We start from the raw sequence: 26,909 nt of genomic DNA, 5'->3' as shown, positions 1-26,909 counted from the left end.
GTTTTATTGAAAGTCGTATTATGGAGATATCCTCTTTTTGTTTTATCTTTTATGGTGCACAGATGTATTCGCATTCGACAATTTTTCTGCAGCTTTGGTGACCACTTCAAGAACAGATAAAAAATAACGTATGTGTCTCGGACGTAATGAAACGTTCATTACGTAAGCAACATAAAAATAGCGCAATGTCACGAGTAAAGTAGAATATTTTTTTGAGGAAATACTAGAACTTCTAATTTTTTTGGATCCTACCCGCATTGTTCCATTCTCTCCCACTAGGTGGCATAGGATGCCCGTATTCCCTAGCATGACAATTAGAGCAGCGAGTGCATTCCTTTAGTGGGGTGGGCACCCAGGGAGTGGAATATCCCCCCTCGGAATAACTCATACATTCTCTCTATACAGCTGTTTTCCACTGTGTTTTTGGCATCATCTTCACTTTGGGGTTTGGGACAGTAAGAAGCTTCCATTCTATAATTGACCTATTAACACTCTCTATGGACACATAAAGGTGGTCCTACGTTCCCCACCCTACAATTCGCTCCTGCCTCCTTCGCACACACCCTGTTCCTGCCTGCCCCTTTTTTTCCAGTCCTGTTGTTACAGGGCTTTATTGAGGGGGGGAATAAACTTTGGTCTTGCTTCAGACTGACATTTCGGAGAAGAGAGAAGGAGGCAGACTTAGAAGATCAGGGGGACTAGACTGTAGAAGCTCTTCATATTGTCCCACAAACCTACAGGTGAAGAATAGAAGTCAGAAGAAAAAGAAACGTGAAAAAAATACTGTGAAGATGTTCAGCTGGATGAAGAAGAATGAGAAGAACAAGAAGACCCCAGAAGTTATCCATACGGTCACTGAGGGTCTTAAGGACCTATATAAGAAGAAGCTGAAACCAGTAGAAGATTACTACAGGTTCCACGACTTTCATTCTCCAGCTCTGGAAGATGCCGACTTTGACAACAAGCCCATGGTGTTGGTCATGGGGCAATATTCCACCGGGAAGACCACCTTCATTAAGTATCTCCTGGAGCAGGACATCCCAGGGAGTCGGATTGGTCCTGAGCCCACCACCGACTCTTTTATTGCTGTCATGCATGGGGAAACGGAAGGGGTCATCCCGGGGAATGCGCTGATGGTGGACCCCAATAAACCTTTCCGCAAGCTCAACCCTTTTGGGAACACTTTTCTGAACAGGTAAGTGAATGAGATATAAGTCCTCGCAATGGGTGAGTGAGGATCTGATTACATGGGCAATTCCTTAATTCTGGGAAGACAAATTGCAGGGAAAAATTTTCTGGAATAAATTGGAAATGTAGCTTGGAAAATCCACTAGGGATGTGATTCCACTGCAGCTGTTAAGGGGCTTGGTCAAGATTAGAAAAACATGGCTACTTCCCTCTAAATACAGCGCCACACCTGTCATCAGGTTGTGTCTGGTATTGCAGCTCAGCCTCCTAATCTTCTATGGTAATGAGCTGCAATGGGAAACATAACCCACACACAGGAGAGGTGCAGATCCTGGACGAAAGCAGTCACGTTTCTTTTCTAAACCAGGGCAGCCAGTTTAAAGGAGTCTTCCAATATTCAATATTCAATATGATTGGTGGTAGTTTGATTCCTAGGATATCCACAGGTCCTGAAAATGAAGGCCAGGATCACAGGGAAAAATAGAGCTAAATCAGCATTATGGTACTTTTTTTTCTCATGATCAGGTGAGGAGAAGGTGTCTCAGAGCTCCCTAGTCATAAGATGGCAACATATCATATTTTTAAAGATGGGAATGCCCCTTTAAATATAATGAAATGGGTTTTCCTAGACTTATTTTTATTGCAATGGTTCCTTCGCCGACTCGCTGCCCCACTCCCTGCCTTTTGTTGACAGCGGTGGCTACAATTTTGCAAAACATACAACTTTTTGCATTAAAGAGCTGGAAAAAAGCTTAAAGACATAAAAAGACCATTTTTAACTTTGGGTAAAATCCATGGACCACATGCGCCATTTTTGGAGCAAAACTGGCAAAAAATACCACAAGAAAAAAAAAAAGAAAAGTGACTTGAAAGGACACAAATGATGAATAGCTTTGTGTTCTAATCGCTACCTCCGTTCTGCAGAAATTAATGTTTAAGCAAATATGCTAATTAGGTCGCTAGGTGCACTCTTGGTGTGCCCAATAGGCTCAGTGCACTGCTCAGCCTACAAGTTTTGCATGTTCCCGCCTCCCTAACTGGTGATTGACAGCGCTGGCTTGTCTGGAAAGAGAACTATCTGCAGATAAACTCAGGCAAGCCAGTCCTGTCAATCACCAGTGAGGGAGAGTGGTCATGCAAAAAACAGTGGGTGGACTGCGCCTCTTGGCCACACCCAGGGTGCACTGTGCACCCCAATTAGCATGTTTGATTAAACCAGTTTCTGTAAAATGGAGGCAGTGATTAGAACAATAAAGGTGTGATTTTTATATGGACTATATCGAGTACAAGGCTACGTACTTAGTTTATGCCGTCAGTCTAGGCTCCCTTTAAAAGGAACATCCTTGCCCCCTCCTGCAAATACTGGACATTTCCTAGTTGACAGGATCTGGAATATTATTAGCATGTCACTGTTTATGTTTGATGGGAATGGTTTCCTTACACGTATGTGCCCAGAGTAGTTTATAAACATCGATTTCTAATGTAGGTTTACTGGCGTATTTAGTCTGAAAGATTTAAAAAAAATGGTATGAGGGCCAATAACATACTGGTAATTTAAATGGGGCTAAGCTGCAATACCTGACATGACCATAAGTGGCGCTGTTTCTGCATAGCTTTAATTTTCCGGTTACAAATTAGTGCTTCTTAGGACTGGTCCAGTACTTAACCTTTCTTAGGGTTTCTTTACAATTTAATAGCTTTCTATGTTTCTAGGTTACTTCTATTTTGCTTCTTTTGGACAGGTTCATGTGTGCCCATCTGCCAAACAAAGTCTTGGAAAGCATCAGCCTAATTGACACTCCGGGCATCTTGTCTGGGGCCAAACAGCGGGTGAGCCGAGGTGAGTGCCAAGTTAAAATCCACCCCTAAACCATAATAACTTCATGATGGCTCCAATACATGGAATATAACCCAGGATAATGTAATGGATAACTCCGCTGACCATGCCTAGGTGCCATCCTTGCCAGTAGACATTTGAAGTATTTTGCATTGTGGCCATAAGAACTTCAAAGCCACTTCTCTCGTCTCATCTCAGAACTGAATTATCCCATTGTCTCTGCCCCGTGCCAAAACCTGAGCTCTCTAAAGTCAACCAAACCCAACTCTTGACCAAATGGGCACCAAACTGGGAATGAGAGTTTGCACAGTCGTGCCCTCGTCTGGATCACTTGACCTTCAATTATTGATTGCAGGGAAAACAAAAATATTGAGTGGATGATAATTACTCAAATTTAGGATGTCTAATGAGGTGTCAGTGGCAAAGAGAAGTAGGTACTACCAGATGGAAGAAGCTGGCCTCAAGGCCAGTGAGGAGCTCTGAAGAGGCTTACATGCTTTCTACGTGGAAAAGGGAAAGGACGTTTAGTAGGTGTGGATGTCTCTGCTTTACAATAAAATATTTAGAGAAAGCGTGTTAGTCCTGATAATCCCGCCAACTTATAGAAAAAGCCTGTGAGTCTTGAATACCCAGCCAACTTAGAGAAAGCATTGTGAAAATGCTTTTTCAATGAGTTGGTGGGGAAAGAAGAGTTTGCAGGCTTTCACTCATGAGCTTTCTAAATTGGTGGTCAGTTGAAACAGGATCCATTGGCTTTCTTCATGACAGGGCAAAGGACGCAGGACTCACAGGCTTTCTCTATGAGTGGGAGGAGGAACCAGGACTCACAGGCTTTCTCTATGAGTGGGAGGAGGAACCAGGACTCACAGGCTTTCTCTATGAGTGGGAGGAGGAAGCAGGACTCACAGGCTTTCTCTATGAGTGGGAGGAGGAAGCAGGACTCACAGACTTTCTTTATGACTGACTGGGCACAGGAAGCAGGACTCACAGGCTCCTCTGTGAGTGGGAGGAGGAAGCAGGACTGGCAGACTTTATCAGTGCGAGGAAGCAGGACTCACAGACTTTATCAGTGCGAGGAAGCAGGACTCACAGGTTTTCTCTATGAGTGGGAGGAGAAAGCAGAACTCACAGGCTTCCCTATGAGTGGGAGGAGAAAGCAGGACTCACAGGCTTTATCTATGAGTGGGAGGAGGAAGCTGGACTCCCAGGCTTTATCTATGAGTGGAAGGAGCAAGCAGGACTCATAGGCTTCCATATGAGTGGGAGGAGGAATCAAGACTCCCAGGCTTTCTCTATGAGTGGGAGGAGGAAGCAAGACTCATAGGCTTTATCTATGAGTGGGTGGTGGAAGCAGGACTCACAGAATTTCTCTATCAGTGGACAAGGGAAGTAGGACTCAGGTTTTCTCTATAAGTCATTGGGAGAAAAAGAACTAACAAGCTCTCTATATGAGTGGGGGAAGAGTGAGACTCGCAGGCTTTTTATATGAGTGGGAAAGGGAAGTTGGACTCACAAGCTTTTTTATGAGTGCTGGCAGCAGTTACATTTTTTAATATGATTAAAAAAATCATAAAAACTAGTCTTCACGCTCAGCATGAGCTAATCACATGCTGCCTCCAGATAGGGGACCTGATAGGAGTATATGCGCTGAGCCCGAGGTACCTACAGCACCTTCCTCTCCCTGAAGTCATCTATAGACTTGACGCTATATTTGCATCCCATGATTAGGAAATAGGTAACTTTTAGGAAGACTGTCCATTGAGATGGGTCAGACGTAGTGCAGGATGTCCCATCCTGAGTGTTTGGAGAAGGGAAGGGCAGAGGGCAGCAGGAATCCGCAACCATTAACTGATCTAAACATAATCCGCTATTGTTTATGGAAATATCCCTTCTCTCTAGGAGCGGCTAAAGCTCTGCTCCTGGCTCTCTGCCTACTGGCTCCAGTATATAAACATCAAGTAATGGGAGCCCAAAAACCAGCCATGCCCTAGAGATATCATAGGAGATAAGTTACCTCTGTATATGATAGCTGGGAAATAAGTGTCAAATACAGGCCATAATATTGTGGGCTGGAGTGGTGCCCACATGAATTATACCGTAAAAGTGGTACCAATTCTACAATATGTAAACCATCGTGGGCAACTCAATATATTGGTGCTCATATATAAAAAAGACGGAGTTAATGGGATCTATCTTTATTATAAAAATGTGATTCATGCCATGTAATGCAATGGTCTCCAACTTGTGCCTCTTCAACTGTAGGAAAATACTCTTTGCGTGCTTCATCACTTTGGTTGTCACTTTTGAATTAATGGAACTTTTTGGTTTGGATGGTGCCATTTTGTTAGAAAGCGCCTCTACCATTGTGCTGATCAATGGGTGTCCTGCTACTCAGTGGCATACTACAGGAAGGGGCACAGGGGCAGTTGACCCAAGCGCTGCGAGTGTTGGCCCAGTGGTTGGCGATTTAGATGCGTAAAGCAGCCAGCAACTAGTTTCTTTGCAGAGCGCAGCATTCAAGATAAGTTTGTCACAGGCTGTTGCGCTCTTCATAGGCATTGACTAAGATGACAAAGCTCACAATATGATGAAATGAGCTTTGTCATCCCAGTCCCTTACTGGAATGACGTGACAAAGACAAATTCATCTTGACTGCTGCGCTCTGCATAGGCAACAATGGAGATGACAAATGCTGCACTTTGCTCTCTTACAGCTCCCCACCTCTCCTCCCACTTTTAATTTTGTAAGAGGAGATATAGAAATCTGCTGGGGAAGCTGTCCCAGATCTTTAAAAAAAAAAGTGTCCCTTGGAAAAAAAGAAAAGCACTAATGTTATCATAAACTTTATGTTTTTTACACACTTTTTCTAACCCTATGGTTAAATATGAGACTAGGGTTAGGGTTAGGACTAGCATTAGGGAAAGTGATAGGGTTAGGTTTAGGGCTAGGGTTATAAAATAGTTACATAAAAAAATACAAAAATCTAAAAAAGAAAAGTAAGAAAAATTACAACAATTTCTAACTTTTTATTTTTAAAATTTGAAAAATTTGATGCTGAATTTAAAAATAAAAAAAGGAGAAAACAGCAAGAGGGTCAAAGGGCAAACTATAATTAAATCAGTATTTTCTTAAAGCATGAGCTTTGAGGGATAATGGGTTTCAAAACTGGACTGGATTCAGGGAGCACTAACAGTCCATAGGTCAGGGGGTTGCAAAATATTTGCCTTGCCGTGGGCGTTGGCAGCGCCCCCATAGGTTTAATAAAGCATTTCAGGTCCTGCAGAGAATAAAACAATCTTTTCACCAACTCTCCATGCTGGAGGGTGACTAGGCTCTAGTATACATATAAGATGGGACCACTATTCAATGTCCTTTATGTATAAGGAGGGCAGTTTGACGCTGTTAGACTACGGGGCGGGCACCCTGGCACTGTTAGATAATGGGAGGGTCTGCATCTTGGCACTATCGCACATTTTTTGGTAATATCTATGGGGGCAGGCTGGTCCTAGTAGACGATAGTAGGGTGCTTGGCGGTATTACACATTGTCTTACATTACATAAGAGGGCACCCTGGCACTGGTACGCTCTGTACACAGGTCAGAATTTTTTGGGTAGTCCTGGAACATTTCTACATTTTTTTCCTAGCTGTCGGGCCTCCGCTTTCTGTTGCTATGTTTTGCAGTGTTGTGTTAGACATGAATCGGGGCTCTGTGCAGTATTCATTGTTGGACCTTGCTGTGTCTGCAGCCCATTAACTGTTTGCAAGCTATAGGGTGAAGACGAGGGATCTCTCCGAATTCTCCATTTGTGCTGGAGTGGAAATTCTTGCTGAAAAAAAAAAAAGGATTGTCCGTGAGATAATGATACATTCCATGTGAAATTCCTTTCCTTAATAAACTCCACTTGTGCCATGTATGTGCATATATCTGTGCGTGGGTGTATAGAGGAGGTGGGGGGGCTTTGATGAGGAAGCCCAGAGGCCATCCTTTGCCTATCTTACTCCCCCTCATCCGGGGTATCCCTCCCGTACCATGTTTTGGATGGTTGCTTGGGAGCGGCACAAACAGAGGTGTTCCCCAAAAGGGAGGGGGCTCGTTGGAGGAAAGTCTAACATTCAGCTCTGACAACTTTTGTTCCTGCCGTATTCACAAACCTTAAAATCAATTTATTTTTATACTTTTTGGACTGGAATTTACGACGTCAGACCATAGATGGTGTCCTCAAGATCCTAAACTTCTCAAGCTGGGGATGGCAAACTTTTTGTACTTTGAGGCTTTATAAAAGAAAATGAGAGATGGAGAACTCAGCGTGCCACGCAACGTAAAAGTCATATAACGCAAACCATCTATTTGTGCTTTCTTTATGTTGGCATCTGGCTTCGCCATTTCGTACATTTTATTTGGCCACGTGAAAGACGTCCTATGATTTATAGACCATAATGCTGACTTTATTACCAGGACTGACCACTACTATTTAGTAAGAAAAGTAGCATTCAGTGCCAGCCATGGTGCCAGGCATAGTCACCGTATGCCCCACTAGTCCTCACTCAGCTACATTTGCTCAGTACATACCTTGGCATTCTCCTTTTAAACTTATTTGGGCATTATGTAACTTGCCTGCCTAGCATGGTACCCGTCTGCCATCCTAATACATGGGCTGGCTGATGCTTGGGCCAAAACTCATGGATGCAGGTTAAATTTTTGAAATTGTGCTCTCATTTGCACAATCATGGGTGTTCGATGTGCACAGTACTCAATGTGCCTAAAACAAGACCATTGTGCCGGCTGTGGCACAAGATAATAACAGCAGATCTTGTGCGTTGCTCAGTGCAGCCTCAGATTGGATTTGTGTTTCCAGCATATCCAACAGATGATTGATCAGATTGAGATCTGGGTAACATGTAGACAAGTCACCAGATCAAACTTTTTCTCATGTTCTTCATCTTCCTGGCCAATTTTTGCATTCTAGCAAGCAGGCTCGGACTAGCCAACAGGAGAACAGGAGAATCCTCCGGTGGGCCTCTATGCAAGAGTAAACCACTTTCCCCCAACATGAGCAGTAGTTGGCCAATACATTAATTCACTATGTGCAGACAAAAGCAGGATCTCATCATTCATTCAAGAAACTACCTAGTTTATTTTTATATAGACGTGGAAGAAAATTTATGAAAGAGGGTAATATAATATTTACATGAAGCTAAACAGTGTGCCCCACAAGTCAATGTTACTGGTGGGCCCTTGCCATTCCAGTTAGACACTGGTAGCAAGGGAGCATTATCCAGCTGAAAGAGGGCAAAGCCATTACAGAACATAGCTGCCATAAAGAAGGGGGCCACTTGGTCTATACAATATTCAGATATGTGGATGTGTCACATTCACATGATGCCAGGACCTAACCTTTCATAACAGAATACTGTCCAAAACATCACAGTGTCTCCACCAGATTGTCTTCTTCTCATAGCGCATCCTGGGGCCATCTCTGTCCGAAGTAAGTGACGCACACTCACCCGGCTTTCCACAAGATGGAAAAGAAATTGTCATTTATCAGGCCAAGCCACCTCCATGGTTCAGTTCTGAAGCTTACATGCCCATTGTAGGCACTTTTGGCTTTGGGCAAGGGTCAACATGGACACTGACAGGTCTATAGCTACCGATACCCGTATACAATGCTCGGTGTGCTAGGAAAACTTTCCATTATAGTCAGTAGTAACTTTTTTTTAGCATTTTGCACTACCATAGCTCTTCTGTATGATTGTACCTGACGGGCTAGCCTCCATTCCCCTTTCGCATCATTGACCGGCAGGCGCTCATTACCCGGTCTCTGGTTGTCCTTTCTTGGGTTACCTTTGGTAAGTACTAATCACTGCATAATAGGGACACTGAAGGAACATCATTGGGCCATGCAACTGACGCGCCCCCTGGGCCAGTGCTGTTTGGGGGATTACCCGGAGCTGGATCAGATGGGGGTTGTAGTCTCCGAGTGGCGGCGACCCGGTCCGTGCCCAGGGTGTCAAGCTCTGTGTGTGGCAGTCTTTACAGATGTTATTAGTTGTTCTTAGTGTCGACTACGCCACCCGTTGATTTGCGGTCAAAAGGCCGCCGCTGCAGCAGGGTCCGCTGAGGCTGGTGGTATAGGTGCAGCTGTGGTAGTATAACCCCCAACGGGAGGGGTATAGCCTCAGGGGGTCAGGTGTAGAGGATGGTGGTAGTGGTGGTGCAGTGTGGATGTTAAGAAGACTCAGAGCCGGGCTGTGCAGTTCAGGGTTTTTACTTACTGCTGTTCTGTGGGTCACTCTGGCCTTGAGTGACCGCCCGAGCCGTGCTGCGTCCACCAGGTCCTGGACTCGGCCAACCCCCAAGCAATTCTGGAGCGTGGTCCTGAGCTCCCTTTCTGACTGTCCTCTCTACTGGCCGTTCCCACCAGGGGTCCACTTATGTCCGGCTCCCTCGGGTCTCCTGTTGGGTGAACCTTCTTTGGCTTCCCTGACCCTATGCTCGGTGTGCCTTCTAGTGGACTTGGTGAGGGGCTGCTCCACATGTAATGTCGCAACCTCCGGTTCTTAGTTGAGGGTAGTTTCTCTCCTCCACTAATTTGGGATCCGGTTCCCTTGCGTGCCAACCCTTCACCCTTCTGTCCTTATTCTGGGATCTTGGGGTTCCTTCTTCTTCCCCTCTGGGTCCTTCTCTTCTCCTCTCTCTCTTCTCTCAGACTTGGCCCAGGACTTCTCTCCAGACTGGCTGACTCTCTACAAAAGACTGACCCTGTCTCTAGATGGTGCCCACCTTATATACTCCCTCTATGTGTGAGCTCAGGTGACCAGCACCCAATGAGCTCCTAGCCTTACCCAGACTGCTCCCCCTATCTGCCCCTACACTACTGGGATGTTCCACCCCCCTCCCACTCCAGCCAGGGACAGACACTGTCGTACCTGCACATATACTGGTGGGAGTACCGTCGATCTGTCCCCCGGAAATGGGATGTGTGTAGTGTATGCAGCCTACTGAGCTCAGTTCCACACTCCATCCTTACCCGGGAGTGGAATACCACACCTCTGGCTTGAGGTGTAATACCCCTGTAGCAGCCGAGTCCTCAGGGTGCTACATTCCCCCCTGGTAAACCACAGCACGTCCTCGGGCTGTAAGAAAATAAAACATCCACAAACATACAATTTTTTTCATAAAACATAAACATATAAAACATCGTATATATATATCAGCAATAACTTTTCATATAAATATTCTTGCTCCTCCGGCCACGGGACAACTTGTGACCGGGTAAAGTGCGACAGTCTCTTGTAGTTTCCTATAAAACCAGTAGGGGGCGCCTTAAAAAGCGCAACTATATACAAGGGGGAAATGGCCGCTCCCAGTCCTCGGCCAGGTATAAGGAAAGGACGACCGCTCTCAGTCCTCGGTCAGTGGGACTAGGGACACACGGGTTAAAGTTCACACTTGTCCCAACAGGGAACATCTTTAAATCAGCAACAGTTCACTGTACCCTTACGGGTAACTATATACAGTTCTTTACCGTACTTTAATGACGGCGTACTCCTGCTCCTTCTCGGTATTCTTCAGACCCGTCCGGCCTGGGGTACCCTGAACGTAAAGGGCACCGTGAAGACGGCGGCGCCCGGGGTTACTTGGCCCAGCGACCAGGCCGGTGGCTCAGTGGAGGTAGAGGGCGATGTTGGTACTGCGGCGCCCGGGGGTACTAGACCTTGCGACCAGGCCGATGGTGTTTCCTGCTTTGCCGCGCTCAGGGTCGAGGCGCGTGACGTCACAGGGGTCGCGGCCGCGGCTTCTGCTTGAGGCCTTGTCTGGAGCGGTGACGGTGCAGCGACGGGCACGGCAGGGGGAATTTCGGGCTCTGCGACGGGGAGCTGGGGCAGGCACGCGGTTCCTCGTCTCGGGGTAGTGACGTCCCCTTTACCTGCCTCCGTCTGTCCAGCTCCGTTCTCGGCGCCGTCTCCGGCCTTCACTCCTCCTGCACCATCCTCAGAGGCGGTCTGTCTCCTCGTCTCGGGTGGCGTGCTTTGCTGGCGGGTTCTTGCCTGCAGGGCCATCTCTCGGCTCCACTCCGTCAGCGTCTCTCGCTGCATCTGGGCCATCCTCCGTGCGAGGCCCTCCAGCGCGGTCTGCGCACACTCCCGGTCTCGGGGGAGCTGTGCCAGAATCTCCACTAAGCCTAGTGGGGTTGTTGCTTGCAGCAGGCTCCTGACCACTGGGTCGGTGCTGCCTGTCTCTCCTTCCATCTCCGGGTGTGCTTTCTCCACACTCCTCTCCAGACTTCTTGTCTCCGGGTGCGCTCTCTCCAGACTCCTCCAGGCTGCACCCATCTTCGCTCTTTTGTTCTGTCTCCGCCCACATTGAGGATGGTCCCGGGGCAACTTAGTGATTGTCAGTTCCAGGGGCAGTTCTCTCACGCTGATGGACACTTCTAGCATCACAGTCTCTGTTGGTGGGGGCGGTCTCCACTTTTGGCGCCATTCCTTGACCTGGCCCACGATGGGAGGTGGCCTCTTGCCACCCTTTGGCACGCCCATAATGGCGTCCGCTCTTCCAAGGCGGGAAATCTTCTGGAAATGGCGGGAATCGTCTCCCAGTGGCGGGAAACTCCGTGGATGGCGGGAAAAGGCTGCAGATGGCGGGCAACCGGCGGGAAACGATCCGTGATGGCGTCCGATGGCGGGGACCCTCTGGAATCGGCGGGAGACTTCTTTTTGAGGTAAATGTGCACTTTTCTTCAGGCACGCAGTACCCGGTGGTTGCGGGCACGAAATCCTGCCGACTACGCCAAAGTTGACGCGCCCCCTGGGCCAGTGCTGTTTGGGGGATTACCCGGAGCCAGATCAGATGGGGGTTGTAGTCTCCGAGTGGCGGCGACCCGGTCCGTGCCCAGGGTGTCAAGCTCTGTGTGTGGCAGTCTTTACAGATGTTATTAGTTGTTCTTAGTGTCGACTACGCCACCCGTTGATTTGCGGTCAAAAGGCCGCCGCTGCAGCAGGGTCCGCTGAGGCTGGTGGTATAGGTGCAGCTGTGGTAGTATAACCCCCAACGGGAGGGGTATAGCCTCAGGGGGTCAGGTGTAGAGGATGGTGGTAGTGGTGGTGCAGTGTGGATGTTAAGAAGACTCAGAGCCGGGCTGTGCAGTTCAGGGTTTTTACTTACTGCTGTTCTGTGGGTCACTCTGGCCTTGAGTGACCGCCCGAGCCGTGCTGCGTCCACCAGGTCCTGGACTCGGCCAACCCCCAAGCAATTCTGGAGCGTGGTCCTGAGCTCCCTTTCTGACTGTCCTCTCTACTGGCCGTTCCCACCAGGGGTCCACTTATGTCCGGCTCCCTCGGGTCTCCTGTTGGGTGAACCTTCTTTGGCTTCCCTGACCCTATGCTCGGTGTGCCTTCTAGTGGACTTGGTGAGGGGCTGCTCCACATGTAATGTCGCAGCCTCCGGTTCTTAGTTGAGGGTAGTTTCTCTCCTCCACTAATTTGGGATCCGGTTCCCTTGCGTGCCAACCCTTCACCCTTCTGTCCTTATTCTGGGATCTTGGGGTTCCTTCTTCTTCCCCTCTGGGTCCTTCTCTTCTCCTCTCTCTCTCAGACTTGGCCCAGGACTTCTCTCCAGACTGGCTGACTCTCTACAAAAGACTGACCCTGTCTCTAGATGGTGCCCACCTTATATACTCCCTCTATGTGTGAGCTCAGGTGACCAGCACCCAATGAGCTCCTAGCCTTACCCAGACTGCTCCCCCTATCTGCCCCTACACTACTGGGATGTTCCACCCCCCTCCCACTCCAGCCAGGGACAGACACTGTCGTACCTGCACATATACTGGTGGGAGTACCGTCGATCTGTCCCCTGGAAATGGGATGTGTGTAGTGTATGCAGCCTACTGAGCTCAGTTCCACACTCCATCCTTACCCGGGAGTGGAATACCACACCTCTGGCTTGAGGTGTAATACCCCTGTAGCAGCCGAGTCCTCAGGGTGCTACACAACATATACAGGTATAGCACTGTGTCTGATTTTGACCAGAGTGTTCCTTTAAAGGGGTTATCCCAAAATCTACTATTCTTTATCAAAGTCCCTGTAATCTAATAACGTCTGTAAAGTAACCCAACCATACCTTCAGAAACCCGCTGGCCATTTTCTTAGTCTTCCTTCTGATTGTGTCCCAGGGCAGTCCTTCAATGCCACCCATGAGACCACTATTAACTACTTTCCCAAAAGCATCCTATTCCTTCTCCAGGGTCCTCTTCTTACGGTGCATCTAACTGCTTGCACAGTATTAAGAGGATACCCACTATAGAAAAATATGTGGTAGATCTACTGAGCATGTGCGACCTGTCCTAAAAGAACTGCGAGACTGAGCCATGATGAACGGGGTATTGATTGCATTTGACAACTTTATTTTTTAGGAGTTTAGACCACTGAGATGTTGTGAGAAGAACCATCTAAGTGCAATTTTTGCAGGAAAACTGTCACTGAAGCCGCGAAGAAACGTCTCTTTCCAAGATCTCAGCCCCGCAGGCTCCCTTGGTCTCCGTTCCCTCCCAGTTTTACATTTCCAAAAAAGGCTCTTAGTTCCATGGGTTTGCTGGAAAGTTTGAATCCTGGCAAAGGAGGAGGCAGCAGAAATCCAGTGGATGGGGAGGAGGGAAAGTTTTTGCTGCCAGCAAAGAAAATAATGAAATCATATCCCAAAGTTTCTACTAACAATGGAACCGAGTCTTATCTTTCCCTGCCAGAGGGTACAGGGCAAGGGGACATGGCCGGCCAGATCATGAACAACAAGACGGGGAGGGAAGGTGGTGCACAATTCCTGGGCCACATTACTGGAGAACATGCTTAATAGTAATGTGTAATTATGCACGATAGAAGTGGTGGTTCATCTATGGGAGAAGAGTTGAGCTGAGTAATAAGTTTTATAAGAACACTCAATCCCAGATACATAACTTGCCCAATTTGCAAATCTGTAACATTGCCCCCACTAATTATATGCCACTTATAACATCACTGTTTTATGTTCTGCCTAAGTTTGTATGTTCTCCACGTGTTTGTGTGGGTTTCCTATGGAGATGGGGAAGAGGGGGATGCAGCTGCAGATTCGAACTTCGTATTTAGATTCAGTAATGGGTAGAGTGTTTCATCTGATCCAAAAGGTTTCCTGTTATGTCTCTAGCGCTGGCTGTAAAGGGGGTTGTAAAAAATGTCCATAAATGTTCTCTTAGATATCAGCTGCAATCCCAAGTCCCGCCAGATCCATATTTAGTTTGTGCTTGACACAACACAGCATTGATTACGTCGGCTTATCGTCAGTGCTATGTGTGAAGGGGGTAGTCTGTCTGGTTTATTTCAATAACTAAGCCAGTCCCCATTTCTTTCCTAAAGAGCTGGCTTGGATACTAAAATGTGCTAACTACCTGCCTGTTGTGCCTGGCACCGATTTCACAGACCGCTCCTGCCAGTGATTCAGTGGCTTCCGCTGACGTCACATCAGCAGAGCAGCGGCTTCTCTTCTCTTCTGCTCTGTTGATGGGGCGTGACTGCTCAAGTCATTCTGATAGACAGCCGGGTCCCCGCTGCCTAACTGCAGGGAGCCAGCTGTATCAGCATGACATCATTAGTCACGCCTTGTCAACAAAGCAGCCCTGAAGAAGAAGAGCTGCTCCGCTGACCTGGAGCAGCTGAATCCCCGGCAGGAGCGGTTGGTGAGCGTTCTTAAAACAGTAAGGTCGTTGCCTCTGTTAGCATTGTTTTTAGGTTCATGTTAAAAAATATATAAAAGTCCTGGACATCCTCTTTAAGTAACTGCACCCACTAGTGATAGGTAATAGTTAAAACAGATAAATGATTACACTTCCCAACCCACGCAGCCTTCACATTACTTTCCATAGGAGCCAGTGTCAGATATGTACCAGACATCAGAGAAGTATGTACCAGGATTAGAAGTGAAGAACTTGCACCGTTTTACCCTGATGAGACATCTTGGAACAAGAAAAGAATCCGTGTAAATTAATACAAGCGTATTACCAGTATAGTAAGCCGTCCTTCGCTCTCATCCATCACAGAATTATTTGCTGTCCTGTGATATATAAATTGTTTATATCTTTCTTCAATCCAGACATTTCAGTTCCCCTCACAAATCCCTTCAAACGTCAGTAGAGCTAATCTAGAAAATTCGGAATAAACATATGAACGTGACAGTGGTAACAGGTGGAGAGTGGAGCCGCCGCCATAACCGGAGCGCAACCGCCCAGAGACAGCAGTTGACATGAAACCTTGGACACCCCAGCGCCATAGACTGTGCAGTGGCCGTTCTTGGGTCCTACAGCTTAGCTCCCATTGAAGTAAATGGGAGCTGGGCAGCAGGCCTAGATCAGAGGTGGTACCAGCTGTCGGACCCTGATATTGATGACTTATAGAATTGCCATCTGTATCCAATTTATAGAATAAGTCTTCCTCCAATGTTTGCAGTTATAACATTTCTTCGAACTTTTGAGACTAATGAGAATATTTTCGCTCTTCCTAGGCTATGATTTTCCATCCGTCCTACAGTGGTTTGCTGAGCGAGTCGATCGTATCATTCTTCTTTTTGATGCCCACAAGTTGGAGATTTCAGATGAGTTTTCTGAGGCCATTAGAGCCCTAAAGGGTAACGAGGACAAAATACGTGTTGTCCTTAATAAGGCCGACATGGTGGAAACTCAGCAGTTGATGCGCGTGTACGGTGCCCTGATGTGGTCCTTGGGCAAAGTCTTTAATACGCCTGAAGTTCTGCGGGTCTACATTGGCTCCTTCTGGTCTGAGCCCCTGATGATCTCGGACAACAGGCGTCTGTTTGAACTCGAGGAGCAGGACTTGTTCCAAGATATCCAGAACCTGCCCAGGAACTCGGCTCTGCGTAAGCTCAACGACCTGGTGAAAAGAGCGCGGCTGGTTAGGGTAAGTCACAGCTTTTTCCTTTTTGTAGTATTTTTCTTAGATTATTAATTTTTGGGGGGATTTTTGTGAAAATCTGCCATCGTCAAATATCCAACCTGTTGCAGAACTTCAGCTTTCGGCAGAATCATCAGCACTCAGATATTGTAGGAGAAAAAGCCATTTTACTTGGGATGTTCAGCAACTAGTATCTCCATCATCACAAGGAAAGACCAGAGACGTCATACAATACATCACATGCACATAAGCAAATTATAAACACAGCGCCACCTCCTGTCTGCTTAACACCGTCCCTCCACAGTGTAAGCCTGCAGTTGTTGCTCCAACAAAACCAGCACTTATGGGGGGAGGCAAACCTTAGGTGACATAGTGATAATTCATCCTTTACATGAAAAGGGTCAGATTACTTAATCTCAATATTTTTTAAGATATTTCTAATTTCCGTGTGAAATATCAAGAACATCTGATAAGTTTTTGACATGTCCCTCTAAAGTGAATTGACACCTGGCATAATTGCAGCAGATTTTTGGCGCAGTTTCTGCTCTGAATAGCTGCAGCAATCAGTACAATGCATGTGGATGAGGATTACAAATTTGGAAAATGCATAGTTGATATAGATGGTTACTTCTAGCATATTCTGTATATTTGTTGCTGTTAGATCCATTTCATGGTAGCAATGTAATTAGTTTTTCTTAAAAAAAAATAAAAAAATTCTGGAGAATAGTGGAAAAAACCGCGTAGAATTTAGGGAATGCTGCAAATCAGTCTGCAAAATTCTAATGCTGATTTTTCCACAGTGGATTCCAATCTTTGCAATACATAGGGTAAAATTATGGAAAAAAATTGCTAGTAAAACCATTATAATTTTGGCTGTGGACACATAGTGGACTGGATTCATGACGCTGCCGCATGTGTCCAGAAACCACATCCATGAGCGGGGGCAAATAAGTGCACAATTACCTCCGCATTACCGTAAACTTGTGCGCTCATTCATGTCCGCAGGCGACAATCGGTCTATGGGACTGCACCTTAGGTATCTAAAGCTTAGTACCGCTCCCTTTTAGAATGTTCCATATAAATTTTTAAAGGACCAGAGGTCAAATTGAAGGGACTCCCAGCAGGCTCGGCAGTAGAGACTGGGCAATGGTAAGCAGAGAGGTCCATTTACAAAGCTCAATTCTTTAGGTGGACATAGCATTGTACCATTATAGCTCACCAGATGTGGCCATATACAAGTCAAACAACTTTCTGCTACCTGTTATTATCCATAATGTTTTTTGTTTTCTGATTCCGGTGAACTTTCCATAAGGAAAATGGCCATTGGAATAGTATTTAATAGATTTTTTTAGAAGTTTGTATAATGAGCAAATCCGAACATAACTTTCTGAATGTGCAGAGGGAAATAAAAATCCTTTTAGGGCCGGATTCATCATTTGTGATTTTTTTTATTTTTAAGTCTTTGTCTAGTTGTATTCATGAATTTTGTGCAAACTAAAAAATGCCCTTTATTTTAGTCTGTAACCTGATTTGTGACTTTTTAGCACAAAAAATAGTCTCATGTTCCATCAAAAAGTTGCAAAACTTGCCCCGAAATATCTGGAATATATAAAATCACTCCATGTGGGGTGGAGGACATTTGCGCCAACATTTTGAGACTTTTTAAAAAGTTGCAATTGATGTGTCAGTCGAAAGCGTCTGGGAACCCCCAACCCCGCTGAGAATGACGCCCAGTGATCCTATTTCAGAAAGTGAGCGGGGTCCGGGTCATAGACCGCTGTGTTTGGAAGGGGAAGGGAATATGCAGACCCCTGTTGTAAGATTTTTTAAGAACATAAACACCCAGTGTGGGTCCAATTATCGAGGTGACACAATCACTCTACGAGATTACACTGAGGATGTGAGTCTTCTAGTACAGATGTCCAGCAGTGTGGCCATAAGAGCTGGTCTGGAGCAAAGTTACTGATTTATCGGTGCATAGACATTGGGGGAAAAATAGCTAAAATTTGGCACATAATATGACCTCAAGTTTCAAACTTATTTATTATGGGGGTTTTAGACACTTTTTGCAGCTCATTTGACAAAGGGGAGTGGCTTGGAGAAAGAGGTGTGACTTTAATGGAAAAGGGGTGAGGCTTAAAATGTGACTCTGGGTGCCATAACTTATGCCATCCAGTAGGTGGTGTAAATTTTTGGCAAAAGTGTCTACTTTTATAGGAGCAGAGACCCTGATTACAGCGAGGTGTCACTTACTGAGCTGTTTGCTGCAGTTTTGATAAAATCTCTGTTTTCTCTGCTGAAGATCCAGCAGTGCTCTGAATGCTGAGATCTGTATAGCTTCGCCCACTCCACTGATTTGCAGCTTTCTGAATGCTGAGCTCTGTATAACCCCACCCACACCACTGATTGGCAGCTTTTAAAATGCTGAGCTCTGTATAACCCCGCCCACACTACTGATTGGCAGCTTTTAAAATGCTGAGCTCTGTATAGCTCCGCCCACACCACTGATTGGCAGCTTTTTGAATGCTGAACTCTGCATAACTTCGCCCACATCACTGATTGGCAGCTTTTTGAATGCTGAGCTCTGTATAACCCCATCCACATCACCAACTGGCCGCTTTCTGTGTACACTGTACATAGGCAGAAAGCTGCCAATCAGTGGTGGGGGAGGGGTTATACAGAACTCATGAATATGAAAGATTACATGGCAGCAGCTTCACTACTCATGCAGTGATAATCTCCTGCTGATAAAACTGTGAATCTATCAAAACTACAGCAAACAGTAAGTGACATCTCTGGAATCAGCGTCTTTGCTCCACCATCATGCTGATTTCATATTAAGTGGCAAAAATCAGGTGATACATTCCCTTTAAGAATGATGGAATATTAATTTTAAAGCGGCTTTTTTTTTTAACTCTGTGATGTGTTATTCCTCTGTTACTCTTCCTGGTAATGTAAAGAAACTGACAGCTGTTTTGGGATTTTTTTTTCAATAAGATGTTTCCCTAAAAAGTTTCTGACCCTTCAGTCCATTTATGTGGGGACAAAATCAATTTATTTATATTTTACCAGGGGGAATAACTGAGGGACAGCCCAATATGGAGATTTAAGAAAAGTCTTTGAAAAACTGGTATTTAATGGAGAGTAGAAGCTTTTATGAAAACAGACATGAACTTAAAGGGAAATCACAATTCTTCTTTTGGGAAAGTTTTGAAGACGTCAGCCGCCACCTTAGTGCTGACTTTTGTAGTACCTCCTCGAGATTTGCTCCTGAGTATCACTCGAGGACACATCAATACTTTAGAAAAGACAAAACCCCTCCTGGGTATATGTGGAATATTCTATATTTGGGTGTAGAGGAGCGGGCGCAGGGACGTACGTGGGTGTCGGGGCCTGTTCTGATGCTAGATGATTTCATTTGCTTCTCTTTCTGGCTCTGGCATCCAGGCTGGGAAAATGGTGTGTGACCCAAAGCCAGCACATTCCAGAGAGTTTACTCACCGAGGGAGCGAGGGAGAGGGAGAGGGGAGAAATGGAGAGGTAAGGCAGGGAAGGACGGAAATACATGGAAAGACTGAGGTGGGAAGGAAAAATCAGGAGAGTGAGGAAATGCTGAGGATAGTGAGACGAGGAGCTAAACTTTATGGAAAACTCTGCCTCTTTTTCCATGCAACAAATCTGCAAAATAGTTTCTTTCACACTGTGGCTCGGAATTCTGTGTGCCATCCATAGTGGTCACCTCCATGTGTAGATAGCCAATTTCTTTTTAGTTTGCTGCCCCAGTCCTGAATTTAAAGGGATTGTGCCCACCAGGGCTGTGGATCAGAGCCCATTTTGGTGGAGTTGGAGTCGGTATAAAATGGACCGACTCCTAAAATATATAATAAATTGGGTACAGTAGTCCAATGCAGTTTGTGGGGAATATTTTTTCATAAGCATTTGGGAAAGTTATGAAATGTCCTATAAATGTCTGTCCTATTCCTGATTTAAGGGTCTAGACTTTTAGCTGAGATTATTCTGTGCTACAGTAAATTTATCACTTAAACATGAGCCATGTATGAGGGAGTCGGAGTCGTGGAATCGATGACATGGAAATTGAGGAGTTGGAGTCTGAGGTTTGGCTTACCGACTCCACAGCCCTGGTGTCTACTCTCCCTGGCAGGGTTGCCACCAGGAATTTCAGGGCCCCATACTGGCAAAATTTTTGGGCCCCCTTGAGACTCCGACCAGGCTCCACCCCAGCTCTGCCGGCATCCCAGTTCCACCAGCATCCCACCTCCGCTACCACCCCAGCACCGCCTCCCTCCCACGAACCTTCCACAGTCGCACCGCCCACTCTTGGAAAAACTCCACTTCTGCACCACGTCCTCACCAAACACACATTAACAGTTCCCATTGAACACAGGATCACATACATAGCCTGCGTGCATGTCGATTGTAAGGGCCAGCTTTTCAAGCAGAATTTTGGTGCGGACAGGTAATTTCTCAGCACAGCTGCGGCTAAAACCCGCTGCTCTGCAATCCTCATCGCTGTCTCCCATAGACATGAATGAGAAGCATCAAGGAAGCGGCTGCCGTGGATATTCAGCAGAATGTCGACATGGCTGTCCATGCCGAACTTCCACAATGTGAACTGGCGCTAATAATTATCCCATATGTTGTGTATAGGTGATAAGTATTAGGTTACTAGAATATCCCCTTTAAGACAGGCAGGCAGCAGTAAGTAGGGTTAAACTTAGTAGTACTTAGTAGTTTGCAGGCAGCAGACAGACACGGCCTCCAACTTCACATTGTAGAGTAGCGAGGGGGGGGGGCAGTGGACAAATGGGAGGTCGGATGGGGGAGAGGGAGGTCGAACAGACGAGTGGGCAGGCGGGCGAACACCTCATCACTTTCGGGCCCTTAACTCCTGCATATAATGTGCCGCAAGGGCCCAGGGCGCGCCGACAACTTAGGAACAGAGGACGGGCTGGCAGCATGTGACGTCACTGATGTCAGACGCGGCCGGCTCCCTCTGCTGCGGCCATACAATGTAAGTAGCAGCGGCTGCGAATGACTGGGGCCCCGGGGCTTAATAAAGTAAAGTAATTATCCTAGGCCCCAGCGTTCCACGCAATCTGACAGGCCATTTATACAGTGGCTCGGCTGTGCTGCCTCAGCGCAGGCTGCGCAGGGTGTCTCACCCAGTCCGGGTCCCCCCTCTTTGCTTCTGCTCACCAGGCCCCATACACCAGTAATGGCAGTAATGCCCTGATTTCGGTCCTGCTCCCTGGCATCAAGCATATAGGGCACAAGCCCCACTAGTGCCCCCAATAGGTCATTCCTCACCACTGCTACGATCACCAGTGCGGATGTGTAACCTCTGCTTCTATAGGCAGTGAATTTAAAGTGTTACTGTCGTTTCAATAGAACTTGCAGCAGAATGTCTGTCTCTGCCTCTAGCTCCTCCCCTCTGTATAGAACTTTAAAAGCACCAACTGTCATATCCCATAAATTTAAAGTGTAGCTGTCATTTCAGGAATCTTGCAGCAGATTGTCTGTAGCTGCCTCTATCTCCTCCCCTCTGTATAGAACTTTAAGCCCTTAGTGACCAATAGACGTCTTTTTACTGACCTGTGATATAAGAAAATAGCATTCCCCTACGAGTGACAATCCTGTAACTGTCCGCTGTACCTTATAGCTGACAACTTGCTGCATCTGCCATGATCAGTGCTGGCACCGATCATGCACGTTTAACCCTTTAGATTCTGCTGCCAATAGTGACTACAGAATTTAAATAGTTAACAGAGTGTGGGGACTCCATCTTTAACCTCATCAGCACTTTGAGATCTTGATTGTGTGGTCCTGATGTTTACCATGACAGTTCATGGCCAAATAACAGCCTTAGAGTCTTCCGGCTATAGCGGTTTGTGCAAAAGTTATCAAAATTTAGGTGGTAAAAATAAACTTTTTCATTCTTGTCATGCCACTTTCCATTACTTCCTGAAAAGCGCCTGAAGGGTTAATGAACTACCTGAAAGCAGTTTTAAATACGTTGAGGGGTGCTTTTTTTAAAATGGTATGACTTTTGTGTGGTTTCCAACATATAGGACCCCCAAAATCACTTCAAAACTGAACAAGTCCCTATAAAAATAAGTTTTGTAAATTTCCTTGAAAAAATGAAAAAATTGCTGCTACATTTTTAAAACTTTCTAAAATGCTAACAAAATAAAAGAACACTTTACAAATGGTGCTGATGTAAAGCAGACATGAGGGAAATGTTATTTATTAATGTTTTTGTGCTGTCTGACTATTGGGATTAAAGGGATAGTCATTAAAAGTTTGAAAATTGCAATTTTTAAAACATTTTTGTCAAATTTCTGATATTATTATTATTTATTGTTAGAGCGCGATTTATTCCATGGCACTTAACATGTGAAAAAGGGGTATACATACAAAAACAATTACAATAATCTTGAACAAAGCGTGATGGCGACTGGTACAGGAGGAGTGAGGACCCTGCCCGTGAGGCCTCACAGTCTACAAGTATTTTTATAAATAAACGCAGAACATATCAACCTAAATTTACCATTATTATAAAGTATCATGTGTCACAAAAAAAAACAATCTTAAAATCAGTGGGATATGTTGAAGCATTCCAGAGTTCTAACTACATGAAGTGACACTGTTCAGATTTCAAAAAAATTGGTCCGGTCACGAAGGGGTTAAAAGAACCAACTGTCATCTCCGGTGAATTTAAAATGTAACCGTTATTTTAGGAGAACTTGCAGCGGAATGTCTGTCGGCCTCTAGCTCCTCCTCCTCCATAGAAATTTGAAAGCACCAACTGTCATCTCCTATCTTAGTAATGTGAAAATCTGTCATCACTAAATACAGATTTTACCCATGAATTAAAAGTGAAAGATCAGTCCAGGAGGAGAAAAACAAAAATTTCTCTGATAAGATATATAAGTTGCTTATTTTCATGTATACCGTCAATTTATGAAATATAATTTAAAACGACGGTTACACTTTAAGTGTAGGGAATAGTGGACTGAACATGTTGGCCATTTCAGATGCCCCCAGAAAAAGTATATAAAGTGGGATTACATATGCTCTGCCCACTCTCCAGGCGAAACACCGTGCTCCTAGCCTGTTGAGGGTTCCATAAGTTAAGCCCCCACTGATTTCTATACCCTTTCTGATTAACATGTTCTAAAAGTAAAGAAGGGGTTGTTTAGGACAACCCTCTTAATAATAGGATTGAAGTTGTTGGGGTCTTGGGTTCGAATCCGACCAAGGACAACATCTGCAAGTAGCATTTGTATGATGGTGAATCAGATGAGTGCAGTCTAGTGGCTTCCATACATACTAGACTTGAGTCGGTAGAACTCACCAATATCAGCTCTCAGTCTAATGAGTATGGGGGGGTCCCGAAGAGAAGGATCTGGCCTGATGGATTTTTCCCTTGGACAATACTTTTGTTCTCTGGGAAAAAAAAGAGTCTACCAAGCTGACAACTCCACTGTACTCCAAAGTTGGGAGAGATAGCTATCAGCCAAACTATCGTTCGACCGTCAGCTATCTAATGTGTAGGGGGGCTCTGGCGGTCTACTCCTCTGTCTCCATCTTCTTCTTTACAGCTGCACCTGGGTTTGCCATTTTCATCTTCAATAATTTATTGTTGAACAGGATCTTTCGGAATTGTAACACTCCACCCAAAAACAATAATTTGGGGGTTTATTTGTTGCCGGGGGGGTGGGGGAATATGGTAGTTACGTGCCTGTATGATTACATTGGGAAGCTAGCCGAAGGCTCTAGAGACTGCCTGGAAACATTAGAGCCTCCTTATCTCTTCCTGTCACCTTCTCGCCGTGTCCCCCTGCTTTGTCCTGTTAATGAGAGCAGTGTATGGGATTTCCTCACCGAGGGAGGGAGGTGTATATAATCCTGGTAGAGGGACATCTGTAAAACCGTTTTATGGGGGGGTAGGGCTGGCCTGGTGGGACTACGCCAATCCTGTCTGCGCTAAGATGAAGTAATACAGCCCTAATCAGTGAGGACAAGCCACATATGAAGTATATCCTTTGTAGAACATTTCATTACACAACCCTATACATACCCCTGCAGTACGGGATGGGGCAAGGGGTAAGCAAAAAAGTCATTGTATTACTTTGCCCATAACAACGATTCAGTGAATTTGGCAATTGGACATAATTGTCAAGACCCAATTCTGACCCAAATAGTCAATGGGCCCCAATCTACTGCTTGGTAAATGTTGGCATCTTTTGGGTTCCTTGGAGCAGTGAATGAACTGCAAACAGCTTTTTCGACAGGAAACACAATATTCACGATACTCAAAAAGTCTTGACATTATGGAATGTCCCCTGTCTTCTTCACGTCTTACCTTTCAATGCGTGAATGAAGAGTTTCTGGATGGCTCCCACTATAAGTTTGTCACGTCAGGATATGGATTCTATTTGAGGAGTCGTACAGATTTAGTTTGTTTAGGGATCTCAACGTCTCCAAGGGTTTTGTTTATGAGTACAGTGCAGGTCAAGGGACTAGAAGAAGTGCAGGAAAGAAGGCAGAATTGATGGTCTTCTTGAGGTTGTTCTTCAGGACAAGGTCTGGCAATAAATCAGATCTGAATATAAGACCTGGAGCTGAGTGAAATATCTTTCCTTCCACACATTTATAGCATCTAAACATCCATGTTTATAGCTAAAGAACCAGGAGCAGAGAATCAACTTAGCCAAAATCAGCTTTTCCTAACCAATACTATTGCTCTAGAGTAGTCTGATGGTGCCCAACGACATTGACCTTGCCCAAAGTTGTTCAAAAAAAGAGACCCACTCTGACCTTTTTATGTCTCTTTTGGGCACTTAGCAGTCATCTTTGCTCGGATGGCGGTAACAAAATCTATATTTATTTATTATTATTACTATGGCAAAGATAGATCAATGTTGCCAATTGGCCATTGATAAAGGCCCAACAATTAACAAGGAGCGTCTATAGTTCACATTGTCAATGCGTCTCAAGGATCAACGTCCCAGCTTAAGTCCTCATTTACACGTCAGTATTTTTCGAGTACGAGAAAAATGGACTAATTATTTTAATCAGCCTTTGAGCAGATTTTCTCGTATGTGGCAACAAAAAAACAAAAGTTTCTCCACCTTCTCTTTTCTGACAGTCAGTGAAAACCAGACTGCACTCAGATGTCATCCGAGTGCAATCTGATTTTTTCACGGGCCCATAGGCTTGCATTGACGATTTTGTTCCCGATGCTCAGATCAAAATTGGACATGTCGTTACAATTTTCCCACGGATAGCACTCATAAGAAAACATTGGATGTGTGAATGAGGCCTAAAGCTGTCAAGTAATTTCTTAAAATTTCATAATTCATCTTCAGGGTAGTAATAAATAGATTCCCACATTGGCATGGCCATTGGATCTGTACAATGTTCCAATTACTATATTATCGACTTATAGATCTCAAAATATGTGGTAAAGATCCCAAAGATCCATGGCTAGGTTCAAAATGAAGAAGGAAAAAGGAACCTTATGGTGCCAATCCCACCTATTTCCCACGTGACTAATTGATGTTTCTCGGGGCTCTTAATCATCATCTGATCTCTTCGTTCTCAGTGGAGATAGGACACCAAAAGTGTGACAATGGCTTACTCCGCTCTGCCTTTCAGAACATGTGCACGCTCAGCTGAACCGAGCGTACATGTGTATGCAGGGCCTGAAAGAAGGTTATTTGAGGTGTATGGGCGTACATTTTTCCATGAGGGACCCAAAAACTAGTGATGGCAACTTGGAAATACATATATACAACTATATACTGTAGAGCAGGGTTCCCCAACTCCAGTCCTCAAGGCCCACCAACAGGTCATGTTTTCAGGATTTCCTTAGTATTGCACAGGTGATAATTCCATCACCTGCACAGGCAATAATTACATCACCTGTGTAACTAAGGAAATCCTGAAAACATGACCTGTTGGTGGGCCTTGAGGACTGGAGTTGGGGAACACTGCTGTAGATATCTTAACAGAGAGAAGGCAATAATAGGGGTGGATGGTATCTTATCTCATCAGTTTAATAGTTCCTGTCTCATCTGAAATAGATAAGCGGGTTGGTGTCATTAATGGTGTCAGTCCCAAAGGAAACTGAAAGCTTTTCTGTCATCCTATTCCCCTTGAAGTGTTAGATGTCTCACGCTCCCGCCTGCCCCGTCTTCCTACCATTCTCTCTATTGATGTTGTGGTCCGTGTTATTCCCTGCCAACCCTGAAGAATTCTGTTGGCTTCCTTAGCAGGAAGAGAGCAGGATGCTCTTAGAAAGACCATGACGTGGATGGAGCAGAGACACCACAAGTGTCAGACACATGTCTTTTCTTTTCAGCGCCAAAAGCAAGGTTATCAAAAAGTGAAGACAATAAATGAGGTTGTGCATGAGGGAGGAGGGTCCAAATCACATACATGACCTTTATATAGGAGTTACATACAGTTATTAAGGTCGATTCTAACATGAAGTTGTGCAGCCTGCCAGCTCGCACAGTCGTTATGGGGCCATCAATATGGAAAGCCATATATTCTCCATCCACCTTAATCATGGGTGGTGTGAACCAGAGGGATCTCTCTCGGCACTGTCCCCAAATTAGCAAACCAAAGAAAAAGAGAGTACTAAAGCCACCCATACATATTAGACTAACGTCGGCCAAACCTGCCGCTATCGACAGGTTCGACTGACAGTCTAATGTGTATGGGGGGCCCTGGATAGATAATGCCTGGGAAGTTAAGGATATCCAATTTCGGACTGACGATCCTTTTGTCCTCCTGGAAATCGTCGCCAAAGATGTCTGACAGCAGCGCTCTCATAAAGAACATGGGAACGCTCAGCCAAGCAAGCCTGTGTATGGGAGAGATGGCCGAGATAGCTGCACCATTGTTTGGCCAACAGCCCTC

General features: G+C 45.5%; 1 protein-coding gene across 1 annotated transcript in view; it reads left to right on the top strand.

The window, feature by feature from the left end:
- Nucleotides 1–387: 387 nt before the first annotated feature.
- EHD2 (EH domain containing 2) overlaps nt 388–26,909 on the top strand; it is a 30,479-nt gene continuing 3,957 nt past the window's right edge. Inside the window, exons 1-3 of the mRNA XM_073641617.1 lie at nt 388–1,195; nt 2,931–3,028; nt 15,553–15,965. Coding sequence (XP_073497718.1) covers nt 792–1,195; nt 2,931–3,028; nt 15,553–15,965 — 915 coding nt within the window. The 5' untranslated portion in view covers nt 388–791. The remainder of the gene's footprint in view (nt 1,196–2,930; nt 3,029–15,552; nt 15,966–26,909) is intronic.

Source organism: Phyllobates terribilis, unplaced genomic scaffold (assembly GCF_046119375.1).
Source record: "Phyllobates terribilis strain yellow unplaced genomic scaffold, ASM4611937v1 Scaffold_7__3_contigs__length_470593459, whole genome shotgun sequence".
NCBI classification, from domain to species: domain Eukaryota; kingdom Metazoa; phylum Chordata; class Amphibia; order Anura; family Dendrobatidae; genus Phyllobates; species Phyllobates terribilis.
Note: the sequence above shows the minus strand (reverse complement) of the source record. Positions and strands in the feature narration are given on the sequence as shown.